This window comes from Aulostomus chinensis, chromosome 12 (assembly GCF_037954235.1).
Source record: "Aulostomus chinensis isolate RoL2024-O1b breed Wild chromosome 12, RoL_Achi_v1.0, whole genome shotgun sequence".
In the NCBI taxonomy this organism is placed as follows: domain Eukaryota; kingdom Metazoa; phylum Chordata; class Actinopteri; order Syngnathiformes; family Aulostomidae; genus Aulostomus; species Aulostomus chinensis.
Genome location: NC_141331.1, coordinates 9,433,656 through 9,453,845, shown reverse-complemented (window position 1 = coordinate 9,453,845; position 20,190 = coordinate 9,433,656). Strand labels below are relative to the sequence as shown.

At 44.7% G+C, this 20,190-nt stretch overlaps 1 protein-coding gene across 3 annotated transcripts; it reads left to right on the top strand.

Annotated features, from left to right (window-relative positions):
- Positions 1-363: 363 nt before the first annotated feature.
- Positions 364-19,926, top strand: LOC147251939 (matrix-remodeling-associated protein 5-like). Of its 3 annotated transcripts, none has more exons than XM_086219964.1 (12): positions 364-530; positions 3,853-4,074; positions 4,252-4,381; positions 6,360-6,601; positions 7,368-7,519; positions 8,448-11,857; positions 12,884-13,025; positions 13,590-13,725; positions 14,500-15,684; positions 15,784-15,991; positions 17,505-17,726; positions 17,806-19,926. In XM_086219964.1, exons 2-12 carry the CDS (start codon positions 3,896-3,898, stop codon positions 19,810-19,812), a joined length of 8,013 nt encoding a protein of 2,670 aa, XP_086076090.1. In that variant the 5' UTR covers positions 364-530; positions 3,853-3,895; the 3' UTR covers positions 19,813-19,926. The 3 variants fall into 3 exon arrangements, with proteins under 3 accessions (XP_086076090.1, XP_086076091.1, XP_086076089.1); XM_086219965.1 differs by lacking the exon at positions 364-530 and adding an exon at positions 3,076-3,354 and having other exon boundaries at positions 3,896-4,074; XM_086219963.1 differs by lacking the exon at positions 364-530 and adding an exon at positions 3,076-3,354.
- The last annotated feature ends 264 nt before the right edge of the window (positions 19,927-20,190 follow it).

Genomic DNA, 20,190 nt, shown 5'->3' with positions numbered 1-20,190 from the left:
AAATCAGAATTTCTAGTCAGCTTGGATTTGACTGTTCAGTCTGATACTTCAAATACTGCTGCCCCCCCCCAACAAAAAAAAGGAAAATCAATCAAATACAGCTGAGAGGTTTATACACTCATGGTATTTTCTCTAGAAAAGGATAACATTACACAAAAAACATGGAAAAGTTGCAACTATCCACAGTCCATAATGGCTTAAAAAGAAACTATTCTTTTAAGGACGATCATATCAAAGAAAACGTGGAAAACACAGGGCTGTGGGAGCACGCTAGCAGGACAAGCTAACGTTATAGTCCCCGCTTGTTGGGAGCGTGGGCCAGTTTTGTTTTTTGACAACGGTTGGCCTGCAGCCAAGAATAGCCTGATGTGGGTCATTTAAATTTGTGGCTGGCTTGTGGTGGTTAAACACGAGATGTTGTCAGAGGCGTGAGGTCTAGTGAGTGGTGAGCTAACGCTCTCGCTTCTCCACTCATCACAGCTGTGACAGGCTAGCCCTCACAGTCCACGGCCATAACAGTTTAACATCAGGTAGGTAAACTGTAAGCTTTATCTAGATATCACAGATTAAAATTGATATATTATTGATTTAAAATGTGCATAAACAGTAGTAGTACAACAGCAGCAATATTCCTTGCCTCTTTTCTGGAACACTATGAGTTTGACTTGAAGAATCTCAGTCGACTTAGGTGGTTCCCAACTGATGATTAACGGTTATTTTCTAAAATGGTATTAATTTTGTTTTCTTGGCAGCGATGTGATTAAATATAATATATTGGTAGTACCTCTGCCACCGCTTATTTTACCATTTTAGCTTTACTGACAGAATGGGAACAAATGGAAATGTAGTATAAAAACAACAACGTATGAACAGAAGCACAATGCCCACAAGTTACAAGAGGTTATTAAATTGTTTGAAAATTTGTATTAGAGGGGGGCGGTTATTCACACATTGTAGTTATATCAAAATAATTTGGCATCAGGAAAGTGGCCTCATCTTAGAGGTATGTACTTGCTCATTTCATGACTCAGCAGTCTTAAGAGTTGACCTAGATAGCACCAGAGAGCAGTGATGACCAGAGAAGTTTATGTACCTTTTAAAACCTCGATGGGACATCCTGATTTTCTGGATGTACAAACAGGAAATGGGAGGAAATGGAAATTCACTTCTTTTGCGGTTATGCGGCGTTAGTGTAAGTGAGTGTTGCGACAGTTAGTCAGCAGGAAAGCCATCCGCTCATCGATAGATGGATTAATTGCCTTCTCCCCGGGGACCCCGCCCCTCCCTCCAGACAGACAAATTCAGCCATTACGCTCCAGTATATTCCAGTGATGAGTATTGAGCTGGGATGGGGCCTAATGCTTTCTGCAGTCATTTCACAGCTACAGGGAGTTGGTACAACATAGAAACTGTCAAACTCTCATCCACCAGCATTGTTTTTTTTGGGGGGGGGGGGGGGGGGGTTATAGAGTCATAGGGTGGTGGAAATGGAGAATAACATCAATGCTGAGAATCATCCTGTGAATGTAGAGCATCAAAATCTCTTCTTTTAAAGATATTTGTAGATATTCACATGTCACGCCTCAGGCTGTGAGGATAATCAGCCCTTCAAGTTAAATGTTGCAGTCAATTTTTCAAGCATCTGATGTGAGAATTCATGACGCCCCTCTTCAGAGGTGACCTTATTCTCACATCTGCTGCTGTCAGCCACGGGGAGAAGATTTAGAAAAAAAACAACAACAACAAAAAAACGTTTTCAATTAGATGGTGCAGGAAAAGACTCCAAGTGGGATTTCCTGATGTTTCAAACATCCACGTGAATAAACCAGTTGGAGGTAGAAGAGGGCCACGGGCTTGTTAACTCATACTTACCAAGGTGGACCCTTAAAAGGGGGGTGTGGGTGGTGGATGACTGTGCTTACAGGAGACAACAGCTGAGGGACACCAGTCTATTTTTGTTGTCCCCTCATTTGGTCTGTCAGAAGGAGGCGCGATCATTAGGGGGTGCCTCTCAATCTGAGACGTCCCAACTCACACGAGAGAGAGGGAGCGAGAGAGGAGTTACCACACGGATTCACCGGATGAAAAATGTTACAATAAACGGCGTCAGGGTGACGCTGAATTTCGACGGCTGAAGTTTAGAACGCGAATAAAAGCCTTGGTTTTGCTCCAAGTGTGTTGTTGTTGTTGTTGTTGTTGTTGTTATTTTGTTCAAACGGCCTGAGGATTCGTTTGGGTTCATATTCCGCAATCGTACATGCATTTTAAGCTTCTTCTTTTTTCTTTTTTTTTGCCACTGAAATTGAAATGAATTCATGTTTGTGAGTAAATATTCAATTGCAATTCAATTAATTCAAGTGAAGGAATTCAGTATTTGAGAGTTTTTAAACTGCCGGTTTGTGAGTTTGCGAGAAAACGTGATCCAAATGAGTTAAACTAATGGATGAATATTAGCAGATACTGATTCTATCATCAGACTGTTATTCCACATAATTTCCAGGGCTGATCGGAGTGGGAGGGAATTTTTTTTTTTTTTTTTTTTGCCTCACTGGCTTTTACAGTGTCTCTCTCAAGTCCTGCAGGAACTTCCATTGAAAAGAAATGCAAAATATAAATTAAAAAAAGGAGTTTTCCATGTATTATTGAATTACCCTGACGAGGTGAATCCAGCTTAACTGAATCATAAAACAGAAAGATCCCTCAGAAAAGTTATAAAAGGCGTTTTGCAGGAATTGAGACAGATGGTATGAAAGTATCTGAATGACTTCACACGCTCGCAGTTGACGATGTGGATGTGGAGAAGACGCCTGAAGCGCACTAACTTGTTACCTCCGCGGTTCCACAAAGGAAGCCCCTCCTTTGACAGACCCTTCTGGTGCTCGAAGTTCACTTCAGTCCAGTTCTCCTTTCCTGAACTCAAATACGTACACACACACACACACACACACACACACACACACACACACACACACACACACGCACACGCACACACACACGCACAACTATAGGAGAGCGCCAGACGCGCAGCAGTCCCCGCCTGCAGCGTCCAGAACAACTTTTCAGGAGACGCTCAAGAAGACCAGTTGGATGTTTCTACCAGCGTTTGTTTGGCTGTACTTTTTTTAAAAAAATTAAATATATTTTTTTATATATGTACATGTTTGGCTCATATAAGTGAATCATTCCTGGAGGGGGGGAACTTCAATCCACCAAACACGGACCTAATGGCTGAATAAACGGATTAATTGCGTATAAAATTAACGAACCGCGCAGTTGGATTAAAAACAAGCATTTGCTCGGGAAAATGAATTATTCAGTGAAATAAGTCACTCCTCTGGACCGAAGGATTTCACGGTGAGTAAAATGACTGTGCATTAAAGTGTAGGCTTCTTTTATTCATCTGGAAAGCCTCTCGCTACAGGTTATTTACTTTGATTCATACATTTGAATTGAAAAGCTGCAGGAAGCGTCGCTCGGCAGTTGGTGAGGTTGATGGCGTGTGCGAGGTTAGACCAGAGCACGCGCCGGTTCGTGCCAGGTTTGATTTTTGCATCATTCTGTATTTATCACCGACTTTGTGTTTTAACCTGAGCTTTGATCTGTCATTCATTCGATCCGCTGGGGTAGGAGTGCGCATGCGCGTCTTTAGACGGCACAAAGTTCTGGTTTGTCTGAGGCAGGTGCAAAGACTTGCAGAAAGAGAAGTTTTTTGGGGGGAGGGGGTCAGCATTAAAAAGAAAAAAAAATCTTGACTTGTGTGAGTGTGTAAAAAAAATCTCACAGTGTTGCTCTTTTCTACACACTTTGTCTGCTCTCCCCCCCCCCCCCCCCTTCTCTCTCTCTCTCTGGCAGTGATAACTCTGGATTTGCTTGCTCCTCCTCTTGTGGACTGAAGATGTATGGGGGTGTGTGGGTGGTGCTGGTCCTACTGGCACTGACACCTGTGGTGCCTAGGGCCCAGGCTTGTCCCAGAAGCTGTAACTGCTACCAGGCCAGCGAAGTCCACTGTACTTTCCGTTCCTTGCTCACCATACCTCCTGGGTTGCCTGCACACACACGCCGTATAAACCTAGGGTAAAAGGAAGTACACATGCACACATTTAAACACTTTTTTTGGGGGGGGGGGGGGGGGTTAATTTGCAAACAAACTATTTGGGAGCAGTTGTCATATCACGGTTAAAAAGCGCGGTGGTGAGGAATATCTGTCGACTGAGACGGTGGGTTGATGGTGACGTTTCTGTGCCCCCAAAGGTTCAACAGCATCAGCAGGATCCAGGAGAGTTCCCTGGCTGGGCTGAAGAGGTTAGAGCTTCTGATGCTTCACAGCAACGACATCCACCACCTTCCGGACGCACTGTTCCGAGACATGAAGTCACTGCAGGTAAACGGGAAGACAGTCAACATGCATGAAGCGGTTGTTAGAACAAGATTGGGACTGGAAAGTAAGGCACCTACTCAAATGCAAGCTTGTATTCACAAGATGATGCAAAAACAGTATTTGACTCCTCTTGTTTTATACCTCTTCTTCAGGGAACAGACCAATTTCCCAGGCAGCTAAACTAACACTGATCCGTCCCGAGTTTCCTTTTGCCAAACCAAACTATCGCTGCTGGTTCATAACATGCATAATTGTATATTGAGGGAAATTAACTGGCGTTTCTTCAGGTCTTAAATTTGGACTCGTTGGACTGGAAGGTTTTTGCAGACGTAGAACTCGAACCAGGCAGAAACAAACAACAAGACCTCCAACACAAGCAGCTGTATAAAAGCTTTGTTCCAAGCCTCTGGTGTAACACATACGCACGTTTCCACGCCAGTCAATAATGACCTTTTATGATGTGTCAACGCCGTGTTAAGGTGTGGTTGGGTTTAGGCACAAAAACAATTGGTTTAAGGAGGAAAAGATAATGGTTTGGTTTTATATAAACACCGTGGTCAAGGTTAAGGTGCAATTGTGGTTTCTTAAAACTCTGTTTTGACTTGAAAACAAGAAGCAACGACAAAGGTATCCACTCACCATCGGCAACAGGAAACGATCAGCAGTTTCCTTCATCAGCAGCAGTCGTCAAAATAGCATTCTCCATTCGCCGTTAGCAAAAAAGGATCCAACCTGGGTCTCTTGCGCTGATCCGCCACCCCAACCTGTCTTCTTAAGCCTGCTCCAGATAAGATACGGTGTCCCACACTGTCAAACCCATTCACTGCCTGTGAGAAGTGCAACAAGAGAGCATATCTCCACTGCACAGAGACGAGCGCAACACCAGGGTCACTCTGCATGTTGCAAGTTGAAAGATATTTAATTTGGGCGCAGCATTCTGTGACGTGATGAGTGCGGCGTACACTGAATCCTAGCTGACATGGGCTTTGCACTGGCTTTATATCGATGCCATCTGATTTCCTGTGGTATCAGTTGTTACAGCCACTAGATGGTATCTGTCACTTCCTGTAAATGTGCATATAGGTCATTTTCGCCACTTGTATCGACCAATCTGGTCGTTGTTCTCAGGAGGAGAGTGACCACTAAATGTAATTTCGTCCCTCCTCTGCTTCAGGCAGGGACTTCTGGACCATTTCAAATATATCTTATTATACTCAGCTGTTAAATTAAATTATCATACACTTTTTATGAAATAATAAATGTGCTGTAGACTTGCAAACATACCTGTAATTACAAACGGATCCATAAAAGAATCACGCCCAATTATTTCGTGTTTTATGTTCCATCCACTTTAACTGCCCGGTGACAAGAAACACGCTGGACATTTTAGTTGGGACCTCAGGGCAGAGTTAGCAGTCCACGGGGAGGTGATATTACTCAACAAGCGTTTGTTCCGTCCATCTCCCAGGTGCTGATATATTTGCCTTTTTTTGTGATAATTGGATCCATATTTCCATGTGCTGACATCTTCACGTGCTGTCAGCAGCTGGAACTTTTCCAGCCAGCTAAGTAGCCTCCCTGGAGAGCAGATTTATCATAAGCCGCGCTGAGACGCAATTCCACAACTTGGTTTTCATGGTGCGCCTTCTTAAATCATGGTGGGTTCCTCACACATGACTGGAATAGCAATAGATCCCCTCAAGTCTTCTGCTTCGGATCAAAGGCCACCCTTTTTATTGGAGAAGTTGAGGACCCCCATTGCTAGAATATCTTTCTGTGCTTTGACCTGATAAATGAACAGCAGGAATATATGGGTTTCTTATGTGCTGTGGGCTGTTGTGTCAATTTACACAAGGTGCCGTTAGTCGTTTCTGGTTAAGATCACCCCCACCCCAATCATTTGTCATATTTCAATAAGTATGTGGTGTTTTAAGATTCAGGATCATTTCTTTTGCTTGTCTTCCTCCTCTGTTCCCCACAGATATTAAAGTTAAGCTACAACAAGCTGAGAGAGATCTCTTCATCTCTGACCTTCTCTGGCCTGACCTCATTGCTGCGTCTGTACTTGGATCACAACCTCCTCCAGCACATCCACCCCCGGGCGCTGCTCCAGCTGCCTAGCCTCAGGCTGCTACGTCTGCAGGGGAACCGGCTGCATCAGCTGCATCCCAACACATTGTGCACGCTCTCCCTCCTGAATACATATTACTTTTCAACACTCAGGTGAGCCAGAACACTTGAGGCAAAGACTGGTTCTGAAAATAAATAGAGAGGAAAATGTTAACCTTCCCTCATCTGCAAAGGGTGTTATTGTTCCTACAGCCTGACTGATATATCTGTTTGGCCAGTAATATTGGCCAATCATTGCTGTCAGTCTATTTGTTGTCAGGTATGTGCCGAAATGAAAAAACATTTTTTTTACAGACTATAATTCAGACTTGAATAAAGACAATTGGAGTGTTTTTCGATGACCAAATTTCCAGGGAAGTTTATTGTTTCTCTGCACTGATGTCATTTATAAAAAGTTGATTTTTAATAGCCAAATACCCTGCCTCTGCACATATTTGTGAAGTTTTTAAACTACATTTGGGGGGATAACTGCAAAAAGGATATTGACTAATTTGGATTTCTCTTGCTCAAGCTCTAGTGATTATAATCCTCTGATATTTGCCAGACATCTCACAGAACACCAATAATCCCATTTCAATCCCGGAGTATTTTCCTTCAGACTAATGAACCTCCCACTTTTCTCTCTTTACCCTTTTTCAGATCCACTTGTAGTACCGGTATTACTGCAGAGAATAATAGGCTACATAACTTTCTGAATATAAAGGTGATGATGTAAATGATAAAATTGATGGACGATTTTTCTCAACGCTTACGTCGCGCTGCCACTCCCACTTGTTCATCTCTCCTCTATGACTTTGACTCAGCCTCCTCCCTCCCCGTCTTCCTCTCAATCCTTTATCATTGCCTTCTCTCTCTGTAGACACCTAGACTTGTCCAACAACAGCCTCACCACTCTGCCCAGTGAAACTTTACAGACTGCACCTCTGCTGGAAACTCTTGTGCTGCAGGCTAATCCCTGGAGTTGTGACTGCAGGATGAACTGGTTCCTCACTTGGAGTCGGGTTCGGCCAGGTACCACCATATGTAAAATAGCATTTGTTTTCCCGTATTGTTTTGCTTACATCTGGAGTCTGTTCACAATTTGTGCCGCTCCTGAGACAAATTCAAACATATATACAAAAAAAAAAGAAAAGTTAATGCAACATGTGGGTTGCTTGACTGATGAGCTGATGCCCCCAGGAGAACAGATTCATGCAGTCTGGTATTTGTTTTGTAACTCTGCAGTATTATGCGCCAAATCCAGCCAGAGCCGTGATTCACAGGCCGGGGCACATATACCCAGAGTTAAGTCAGGGGGTACGCAGAAATAGTCTGTAGTATCCTCTCCAAATCCTGTGAAAACTGTTCACAAGACAGTCATGTCTTCATAGAATAAGTCTTTTTTTTTGGGGGGGGGGTGATGTACTTATTTTTTGTTGCATCTTAATATGTTCAGATATAACATCTTTTGGATTGTCTGTCTGTAGATGTTTCAGGGGGTACATGACAGGACTTTCCAGGGGGCACAGGACATAAGAAAAGTTTGAAAACCACTGATATAGAATAGAAGTACAGGTTATATTTACATCTGGTTATGCTCTGCTCATCTTTTTCAGTCATTATCCATACGTCTTCTAGTCTATTTTACGGTTGTTATTGAGATGTAAATGGCGGCAGGAATGTGAAGTGTCTCTCATTGATATGCCAGACTTAATCTTCCATGACTAATCCATGATGACAGCATTGATGTGTGCAGGCAGCTGAACCATTGCTCTATAATACAGATGTGATGCATATTCAGATTTATAGAGTAGAAGTAACCATACCTAATTCATGAGAGATATAAAGTGAAATTAACACTGAGGAAGAGCTGGCATGACAAATAAATGACACCACAAATAGATAAATGGCAAGGGTGCCCTTTATGACATCATTTTCTTTGTCTCTCTCTTTCAATTAGACATAATGAAATGTCCCACAAGTCCTCTGTGTCCAGTATGCAGCTCACTGAATGGCCTTGAAGGGCAGGCCATGCTTGAGCAGACTGAACTGCCCTGCACCTCTCCAGTTATCACTTCACCGGGAGGAGACACACCCTCAGAAACAGAACTTGGTGAGATCCAACCAACTGAATCTTTCCGAGAGCCTGTAGGCACCGTCTCCCTGGGATTATCTGACCATCAAGAAAACCGTGTTGATCTGACATGCTACATCACTCGATCTGCTGATTCTCAGGATATTTCACCTCCTCCAGATCTCTCCCTTTCCGCCTCCTCTCCAATCGCCCTCGCTCTTTCAGTCTCGCTCGAATGCCCCGTGGAGAGGGAGAGCTATGAGGGTCTCTGGCGGATCCTGGCTTACTACAGTGAGACTGCAGTTCATCTTGAGAGGGAGATCATGCTGAGTAAACACCCAGTGCTGGCCTACCGCTACAGGCAGGCAGCCGAGGCAGAGGGATATTATAACACTGGAGTCAAAGCCTCTGTTCAAGCCAGACCACAATGGTTACTGCAGCCAGCCATTGGCATTCAGCTCAACAGAGCACAATCTAACAGACACAAAGTTAGTCTTGTATATTCAACAAGAGTGTCTGCTCGTCCTGATCCTACTGTTTATCCCTCGTCTTCCTCCCCTCACCCATGGGTTCTCATTTCAGCTAACCGTAGCACCACAGCACTGGCAGCTACAGCAGGAACTATGGTGGAACTCTCCTGCCCCATAAGGGGTTCTGGTAACCCAAAAGTAGAGTGGATTCTCCCAGATGGATCCAAGCTCACCTCCCCCTCAAGCAGTCAAGATGGAAGACTGCGAGCTTCAGTCTCTGGGTTAGTTTTACAAAAAGTGAGGCTCTCAGATGCAGGAGTCTACTACTGCGTAGCCAAGGCTGGCAAGGATACAGATGTCCTCCCCCTCAGGCTGGCAGTTGAGGAATCCTCTGTTCCGCCATCGGGGGAGCAAGTGGGACCTCCTGTGACAGGAACAGTTGGCCAGCCTGTCAGGCTGTCCTGTAAGGCATCTGGTTCACCAGCACCTGGCATGAGTTGGGTTTTGCCAGATGGAAATATAATATGGAGTGGATTAGCTGTATCAGGGAGACTCACGGTACAATCGAATGGGACTCTCACGCTACGTCAACCCTCTCTTCGAGATGCTGGTCATTACCGCTGTGTTGCTGTGAACCAGTATGGAAGTGCCTCTTTGTCCATGCAGCTGGAAATGAACCCACATCCACTGTCACTGAGAACGTCATTCCCTAGAGAGCCACAGTCGGCTTCTGGCCGCTCAACTAAGATACGAGCACCATTATTTAATCAGGTGGAGGAAGGATCAGGAGATGAAGAAGATGCTGAAGAGAAAACGTTTATTGTGAACAGGAAGCACCCCAGACCTCTTCAGCCACCCCAAAAGAGGCGTTATCCTAACGGTAAACCCATAAGACGTGGGCCTTTGAGAGAAGGGAGAAGAGGAGGAGGAGGAGGGCCTTTATCCTCCTCTGATCACAGAAGGAACCGCTATGACAACAGACACAGAGTAACTGCAAACAAACAAAGGATAGACCCTCAGAAATGGGCTGACATACTGGCTAAGATCCGCCAAAAGACCGCTCTCTCGAATAACAGCCAGCCCATCACAGCAGGAAGGACCACAGCTGAACCAGCGACGAGAGGCACAGAAAGACAAGGGGGAGGTGGGGGTGCACAGAGAAGCAAGGCACAAGGATCAGAAACTGAAGGGTCATCTGATGATAATGCTGAGCTACAGGAAGAAAATCTACAGCCTGTTTACCACCTTCACACGAGACCACAGACAAGCACTGACGCAGATACACAGATAGGATCAACAGAAAAACAGACAAATTTGGAAGATGAGACTCACACACACACACAGAAAGGTCCAGAGATGGAGAGAACGACAGATTCAGAGACTCAGATAGTTCCAGTCACCTCCAAGCCTGTCACTGGAACTAATGAAATTGTCCCACAGCCTGCTGAAGAGGAGGGACAAGAAGCAAAACCCACTTCATCGAGAGCCAGACCTCAGAAACCCCATTTTGGACTCTTCCCTAATTTAGTTCCAAACTCGCGGCCTCAAAGCCCCTGGAACTCTCGCAGGAGGATCGGACAGCGCAGACGAGTCATCAACAGGCCAAGGGGACGACCCTTGTCCCCACCCCAACCTCTCCCTGACCCTGTGAACCCAAGGTCACAAAGTGTGACACCCGATACTTCCACAAATCAAATGAATTTGTTGTTGCTGGCAAAAACAACAAAATCACCAGCTACTTTACTGACACACAGCGAGTATATTAAGACTCTTAATACTTCTACAGATGCTATGACAGTAAATCCTCTGTCTCCCTCTGTTTCAATTACTCCTGGTATCCCCATTTCAGAATCTGACTTCCCCTCACTCACTCCCTCCTCCCCAAGCTCGTTTCCCCCCTCTTACACAAACACACTCACGGACACAATGACTCACTTAGTCAACATACCAGATGCCCTGGTGTCCACCACCTTTAATGGACGAGCCTCCAGTCATTCTGATATTGTAACAACACATCCACCTTTGAAAGCTGGAACACACAAGGCACACGGCACAGAAACACACACAGCCTTAGGCAAACATGATGATAGACCCCCAGGCAAGGACCCGGAGGGGAATTTGTCAGGTTTACGGTATGAATATCAATCCTCCACCTCTCTCTCATCTTCCTCGACTCCTTCAACCGTTCTCAAGAGAGATCATTTTAGTACTTCTGCTGAAATCCCTACGAGTACATCTACTACTGCATCTAGTGATGACACTCTTACAACTGCAAATACTCCCATGATTACAAATCCCATCTCATCTACTACAACTACTGTAAAGACTCCAATATATAGCGCCACTAGAAGGCCTGCAACAACTATCACCTCTACTACTACCACTACAGTTCCCACTGTTACATCTAGTACTCCCTCTACTTCTTCAACTGCATCCTCCACTACTTCATTACCCAGTACTGCTACTAGTGCTGTAATCACACTCAAAGCCATTCCCACAACTACAAGCCCCACAACCACTCCTGAAACTACTCCTAGTACTATAAGCTCTTCCTTAGCCACAACTCTTCCATCTACTACAATGACAACTGCTCTTCTAACGTCCTCTGCTACCACCACAACAATAAAATACACAACCACAAGAACATCATCCAGAGAGACGCCAAGCCTCAGCCAGGTTGACCCCAGAGGGAAGCCTGTTTCTGGTGCTCCAAACCAGAGTCGACCCTCTACTGACTGGAAAAACCCTGGAGTTAATTTTATCCCAGACTCACACAGCAGCAGGCCACACAGGCCACCATCTCCTTCACTTCCTGCAGCTCCTGGGGTGAGTCTAAATGGATTAAAACATTTTTTTGGACACAAATTTGTTTTATATAATAAAATAAAACTTTATTTTTTTGTTAAATTAAAGCTAAATTGTTTTCTTATGTTTCTGCTCATTTTTTTCTGTAAGTGCACTCTTGAATGTAATTTGCAGTTTTATATATTTTATATATATATATATGTGTGTGTGTGTGTGTGTGTGTGTGTGTGAAGCCATTAAGTGAGTGCTGGCCCAGAAAATAGCATCCTCAGACACATGCATACACTCACTGAACACCCCAGCGTGCAGGCCCTTGGGCTAAAGCTTAGCAGAAAATGCATAATAGATCTGAAAATAGTCTAATCTGTATCCACATGACCTGCTATTAAACCCACCGGATATTTATGACAATTCTTCAATTTCACGGATATTTCAGAGCTCTGCCAGATTCACTGTCAGCACTGAAGAAGAGATGAAAAACATATGTTCCATAATCGACGCTATGTGTTTGTAGAGTCTAATCCCGTGGGATTTAAAATAATCAGTCGTTAATTCACATCCAGAGCCCTGCAAGTCAGACCGCTGAGTCCACCACCAACTAGGATCTACAAATCTGGCATCTCAGTAATGCTATGGAGAATTGTCATCATATTCCACAATAATGCTTAAAATCTTAACATATAAGTGCTTAACCAAACATTTTAGTGAGGATTACCTCTTCATATCAGTGCATCCCAAGTTTCATAGATGGGTATTTATCTGATAAAGCTTTCCATAATGATAAGTGTGATTCATCTGTTTTTGTTGTTGTTTGTCAGATTTCCATGACATTTGTCATGCTAATAGAACTCAACGACTGATCTGTTGATTTTGTGATGTCTTTTTGCGATGAGCCAAACAACAAGTTGGCTAAAATATGAGAAACTAAGCATGGGAAACTAAATGGTTTCATGTTTTTCGTTAATTTATCTCGCAGATGTCTGTTTTTAAGAGTCATGAATTCTATTACTCATTCTTTTATTTGGTACTATAATCTTTTTTTCTCAGGCCCCAGTTGTTCGATCCAGACCAAAGATTGCAGACCCACACATCAGAACAGTGTCGTTCCCAGCAGAGAGCGTCGCCAGGCTGGCTTGTGAAGCTCAGGGGGAGCCGAAACCTTCCATCACATGGACCAAGGTGGCCACAGGTAAACACTGTGCTGCACTCATTTCATCAAGCTTGGCACCCTTTGCTCCATGGTTATACGGTGTAAATGAGGCAAGGGTTCAGTCTTCTATTTACATCATATGAACACCCAATTACAAGAAAAAATGTTGTTTTCAATTTTCCTTTATGGTCAGAAACCTGCTGATTTTGAATCCGGATAGTTACGAATATAACGTCATTTATATGTTAACAAGTGCTGATGTTGCCCTTAAGGGTTTGTATTCATATTCTGAAGTAGCGGATGTGAAAGGAAATCAATTTCAGCTTTTTATGATCAACCTTTGCTTAACCTATTAACACTCAACTTTGCACACTGGCATACATACAATAAGCTTTTCACTAGTTTGCCCTGTGGGAAAGATATACCGCAAGGTAGTAATGGAACATTTTGTGCAGTGCATCACTGACTTTACTTGACACTCCTTTTCCTATTTCACTCTCCGTCTCATTCTCTTTCTTTCGCTCTCAATTTGTCTCTTTGTTTGCCCAAATCTGTCCTCATTGCTGCTGTGTCTGTCCGTCCATCTGCGTCCGTCTGTCTTAGGAGCCGTGATGTCAATCCACTCCAGGGCTCAGCGGTTTGAGGTTCTGCCAAATGGCACTCTTGTTATCCAGAATGTTCAGCTGCAGGACAGAGGCACGTACATCTGCAGTGCTCACAGTTTCCTGGGTCGTGACAGGTGAGACTGCTGATAACAGTTATGAATATCAATAGCACTGGACACCATTCATTTATAATGACAGGAGCAACAGTAGGTGTCGTACTAATTTTACAGGCAAAATGTAAAAAAAAAAAAGTCCCATTGCAACTATTACTTTTTACACATGAAGATTATTGTGGGGGAAAAAATAAAAAGGCATACGTAATACAGGAGCTGAGGTGTGTAAGCACAGGCTCACCAAGTGGAAAGAAGGCCAGGTGGACTGTGAAAGCCCATCTTCTTAATGTATATTTGGATGCAGCTGTGGTTGGTGACAAGAGTGCTGCATAACAGCTGATAGAAGGTGATGAGAGCAGACCTGTGTGACCTGCCTGAACCGAAATTTACACTAGATGAGTATTAAATATCGTGTGTTGCCATTTTTCTCTTTCAGTATCAGAACGCGAGTAGCCCTCAAGCGCAAACACAGCTATGAACCTTCAAAACAACATTTCTCTCCATGTAAATGTTGTGGGCGTGCTGTAAACATGGAGAACATTCTATATAAGACAAATCTAGGTTCCCTGGAATAAATCATTTAAAAAAATGTAACACTAATGAGTCACCACAAAACATAGGCATTTCTACCGAAATGAACTATCTTATAGTGTTGGGAATGTGTGACCCAGTATAGGTGTGTGTTACATATTTGTAATGAAGTGTGTTTCCTAAATAAATCATGTGGCTTTATGTTTGTTTCCACTGTAAAAGCTTAAACTTTTTACAGGAGTTTGTTTTGCTTTTCAATGACAGGTCGCTAACCACCCTAGAAGTGTGGACACGCCCCCCTCGAATGCAGCTGGCCAGCTACAGAGAAGCCACCATTCATCAAGGCGGAGAAGTGCACTTGGAGTGCCAGGCGAATGGTGTTCCAACACCTCTGCTCTCTTGGGTTCTGCCGGATCGTTCCGTCCTGACTTCGTCTGTCAACTCTAGCAATCGGATCACTATGGACACAAACGGAACCCTTCATATCTCAGTCACTCTACCTAGTGACCGGGGAATATATCGCTGTGTGGCCTCTAACTCAGCAGGTGCTGCCAGCTCCTCTGTGCGTGTCCACGTGTCCTCGCTACCCCCGGTGATTCACCAACCCAGAGAGGAACACCTGCTCTTGGCTCCAGGGAGGCCTCTTTATGCTCACTGCTCTGCCCGAGGTGCCCCACCACCAACTCTACGCTGGCGTATCCCAGATGGCACTCTGGTTCGCCCTTCTCAGTTTCTCCATGGCAACCTCTTTGTGTTGCCCAATGGGACTCTGCATATTCGTAAAGTCGGGCCAAAGGACTCAGGGAATTACGAATGCACATCGAGTAATGCTGTCGGAGCCGATAAGAGGACCGTGAGAGTAGAAGTTAAAGAGGAAACAGAAGGAGAGAGAAGAGTGGGAGTGGCAAAAAATGAAGGGGCGGCTACTGAAAAACTCTCTCCTTCATCTTCAGTCCAGAAAGAAATCACTTTGTCCAGTCCCAGCAACCCTTCAAAGCCTCTGGACTCTGCAAGATTCTCCCCTCCGTCACCCTCAGATACATCCAAGACTTTACCGCTCACCCCCAGCATTTCTCATTCCTCTTCCTCCCCTCACCAACACAACTTTGCCAAAATCAACAAAACTGACACTACCTCACCCCCACACATTACCAATATGAACACAAAACCCTCCTCTCTGCCCTCCAATAACAACATAGTCCCACCTGGGTATGTAAACAACACCAGAGTTACTGTTTCATCCTCGTCAGACAGAGGTAGACCCTCAGCTGTTTTGCACTCCTCGCCCGTCTCTCCGTTCAGTAAAGCCCGTATTGTCTCCTCCTCACCCTCCGTCACCACTGCATCCTACGGGGAGAAGTTGCAGCTCCACTGCTCTGTAAGCGGGAACCCATCCCCCATTATCATTTGGAGGACCCCCAACAGGAAACTGGTGGATATGCACTTCAGGTACAGAGGTTAAGTGGTGGGTCACTTTGTAATATGATCATATCTTGGGGTAATTACATGGGGTCTCATTCTCTATTTGTGTCTGTCTTCCAATTAAAGTTTTGACCGACGTCTGAAGGTGCATCCTAATGGCACTTTGTCAGTCCAGGATGTGACAGAGAGGGATGTTGGAGACTACCTTTGTATTGCACGTAACAAGGTCGGAGACGACTATCGTCTCCTGCGTGTTTCTGTGGTTTCCAAGCCTGCCAAGATTGAGCCCAAGCAGCCGCTCAATCACATGGTGTCGTTCGGCAAACCTCTGAAGGTAAGCTGAATGAAAAAGGAAGAGATTTTTTTGTGTCGTTATGTACAAAAGTGATGTTTAATAATCCCAAAACAGGAACACACGGAAAAAGAACTGGAAGATAATTATAATGCCAGTTGCTCCAGCTTTCTAATGTTTAAATCTAGCATGTTAAATGATCAGTTCACACATTTGAGCAGTTTGAAGGCTCAACTTATTATTATTTCATATCACTAAACATTAAAAGCACAATCAGCCAGGTGCATAATTCAAGAGAAGTCACTTATTTAAAGGAAAAGTACAGCTTTTGGGGAAATAAGCTTTTTTGTCATCTTCTCCAGAGCCAGACAAGAAGATGGACACCTTTCTTTCCTCTGTGCATACAAAAGATGCCACAGAGACCAGCTGAGTGCTAGTTAGCTTAGCACAATGAATGCTAGTGAGTAGTAAGTGTTAGCATACCTCAGTCAAAAGTCCAGAAGTGACAAATGGATAATATATATTTATATATACATACACACATATATATATATATATATATATATATATATATATACACGCACTGTTCCTTTGATTTACTGGAGAACCAGGTTAAACAATCATGTTGAATCCTTGATTTACGTGAGCTGACAGAGTCGTCAGACCTCAAGTATTCAAGGAGTTTCTTCCACGAGGAGAACACAGGAGAAAATAAAAGCTGGTTATCCTTTTTTGGGCCCGATACTCAGAGTGAACGTGTTCTGATGATAGAAGGGATCCGAACGCTTCGGAGGGTACAAGTAAATCAGAAATAGGTTTCGGCACTAGAACGTTCAGTGTTTTATAGACAAGTAAAACGATTTTAAAAATGACACACTGGAAGCCAGTGCAGTGATTTAAGCATCAACGTAATGTTCTCAACTTTCTTGGCGTTCGTCAGGATTCAAATCAACATCCAATTTGAGCTGCAAAAATGTGTTTTACTGTAAATTCTCTTCAGCATCGCACTCATAAATCTGCCCCACTTCTGGAAACCTGCACCAAATCAGACAGAAGAAGATGAAGTTTACAGTCCATCTTCTTCTCCTCACTGTTGATGTTTTAAGTGCTTTGTATTTTGTGAGGCTGTGATTTGTGTGGAGTTTGCTTTGTTTGGCAGTGGTGTTTTTTTGCTCAAAAAAGATTTGCCCGGTGAATCAGTGCTGTGCTGCATCATCAACAGCAACCTTCACGGAATTATATTTTACACATAAATATTTAACAGATCAGTGAAAGATGCTGTCAGTAGGGTGATTTGCAAGCAAGAGGACACAGTAATATTGCTAATAAATAAAGTTTCCCCTTTGTTTTGAATCTCAGGGCATGTGCTTTTAATAGAGAATTTTCTGCAAGTCAAGGACCAAATATAGCTCTAAAATGCTCGTTGCCATATATTACAGTATGTTTTTCTCCATATGAGATGTAATATAATAATATTTATTTCTCAGCAGTTCAGCTTTCATCTTAACAGGCACAGAAATCCTACGTTATTTAATTAATGTTCCTACTTCCGGAGGTGGACTGTTTGGCATCAGGTCTACCAGACCCAGCTGTCCACTGGAGCCTGCCGGACGGAACCATGGTGAACAGTGTGTTGCAAGGGGAAGACAGAGGAGGGCGAGCACGGAGGCTAACTGTGTTTGACAATGGGACGTTACTGGTTCCAGCAGTGGGCATGGGAGAGGAAGGCGTGTATACGTGTTACGCTGAGAATCAAGGAGGTCAAGACACCATGAAGGTAAGGTGACGTCTTCGATGAATTTAGATGAACTTAATCCAACTCCGTTATATCTAATAATGTCATCTGTCTTTTCAAGGTCAAGGTTAAGGTCATGATGACTTCTCCTCCCACCTTCACTGATGATGGAAGCTATCAGGTCATCAAAGTACGACAGGGAGCGACGGCAACTATCCGCTGCAGGGCGACAGGCAATCCCACCCCAACAGTGACGTGGTTTTCCCCTACCCGTCGTCTCATCCCACTGAGTCCTCGTTTCCCCTCCGAGCGGGTTGCGGTGGCTTCGGATGGAACTCTGGAGGTGCGTTTGCTTCAACAGATGGACACAGGAAACTATACCTGCCGAGCATCCAACTCAGCTGGAGAGAAAACCAAGGTGGTGGGCCTGGAGCTGGAGGTCCCTAATCATGGACTTGTGGGGGGAAGAGGTTGGAGTAGCAATGGTGCTGGTAGTGATCACAATAATAAAGCAGGTGGAAACCTGTATGGATTTAACAGAGCAGTCACAAGCAAGATTAGCAGCAATGACAGCAGCAACAACGGCTATAGTGATAATAACGGCAGGATAAGAAACGCTGTAGCAGCAACCAGTGGGTTTAATCCTGCCCTCAGGAGCGAGAGCAGACATGGATCCAACAGGCCTGTAAGTGGTGTAACAACACAGCTCGGTAGTGTGATTAGCATAGGGGCGAACGGGGCTGGGAATATTGGTGTTAAAGCAGATAACACTGGAATAAACAGAAATTCACCTGGTGTAATAAGTAGAGTGAATCCAGTTGAAGGAGGTGCTGGTGAAAAGAGTCCTGGAACCAGCAATAATGAAGTTGGAAAAGCAAACACCAGTGGAGACAATGGCAGTGTAGGTGCCGTCTCTAGAACTCTTTTAACAAGCAGTGGTGCTGGTGCTGGTGTAAGTGCCCGGGCCAGTAGCAATACAGGAGTGAGCAACGATAATAGCAGGAATAGTGGTGGTGTAAGTAGTACTGGTACACGAGCTGCTAATAACCCTGCTAACAGAGTTGTGGGTGTGGTAACGACGAAGCAGCGAGTGGTGAAAGGCCAAACTGTTCTTTTGCCATGTCCCTCCCACGGATCTCCACCTCTAACCTGGCTTCTGCCTGGTAACGGGGTCTTGCCAGCTCCGTATTACGGCAGCAGACTCACGGTGTACCGAAACGGCTCCCTGGAGCTGCGAGGTGTTCGGATGAGTGATAGTGGGACATTGATTTGTGTAGTGAGAGGTGAGGGAGGAGAGACCAGGATACAGGTGGAGCTGGAGGTCTTTGAGAGACAGGAAGAGGCCAGGAAGAGGGAATCAAGTGTTGAAAAACTTGGAGAGAACAGGCCCCTTTCATCTGTGGGGTCTCACTCTGGAGCCCCTCTGGCTTCATCCCAGTTAAGGCCAGAGATAAGCCATCAAGGAATTCCAGTTACTCAGAAGCCTTTGCATCTGGGTCCATCTGTACTTACTGCACCTCATTCAGTTGGACCTCCACCCTCAACCGGGCCACAAGTGAGCACCAAAACCGCCTCCCTAGTTAGCATCATTAATGGAGAAACTCTTCGGCTGGCCTGCCCAGGACACTTCCAGGGCTCTCTCTCATGGACCCTACCTAGCAGCAAGGTGGTGTCCAGGGGTGAAAGTGGTGACTCTGGCCGGTACTCAGTTCAAGATGACGGGACACTAGTAGTGCAACAGGCATCTGTGTTTGACCGAGGCACCTACATGTGCAGATCCACCAGCCCCACCTCCGTTTCAGTCGTCACAGTTCCCGTCATCGTCATCGCCTACCCCCCACGAATCACAACAGGTCCCTCCCCTGTGACCTACACCCGTCCAGGGGTAGCTGTGGAGCTGCCTTGCCTTACAACAGCAACACCCCGGGCCACGATCACCTGGGAAACACCTGACCTGATTCAGCTGAGAGTGATGGGGCAGGCTCGTATCTATGGTAACCACTACCTTAGTCCTCAGGGGTCTTTGGTGATCCAGAACCCAACAAGCAGGGATACAGGATTTTACCGGTGCACTGCCAAGAATGTTGTAGGAGTGGACACCAAGGCAACATACCTGCATGTAATATAATGGACGGACGCACACGCACACACACACACACACACACACACACACACACACACACACACACACACACACGCACGCACACACACACACACACACACACACACACACACACACACACACACTGAAGAATAAACTCAATATGCCCTAAGGAACTGCAAAGCTCCACCCAGGAGATACTGTTGAAGCTCAGAAAACACACCACCAGTAGGCATTAAAGTGTGTGTTTTCTGTTGTAATAAGTTTCAATACTGTACATTTTTTGTTTCAGGAATTCCAAGATACTCGTATACATTTGTCTCTGCATATATATTTGTTTCAGGATTTGTCTTTTATGTACATACAACACCTATTTACCTATTGTGCCTTGTCTTCCTGAGAGGC

Coding starts and splice junctions, on each gene's coding strand:
- LOC147251939 (XM_086219964.1), top strand. CDS start 3,896: ATGTATGGGGGTGTGTGGGTGGTGCTGGTCCTACTGGCACTGACACCT. Junction 7,520..8,447: donor TTGGAGTCGGGTTCGGCCAG/GTACCACCATAT, acceptor TCTTTCAATTAG/ACATAATGAAATGTCCCACA. Junction 15,685..15,783: donor CTGGTGGATATGCACTTCAG/GTACAGAGGTTA, acceptor TTCCAATTAAAG/TTTTGACCGACGTCTGAAGG.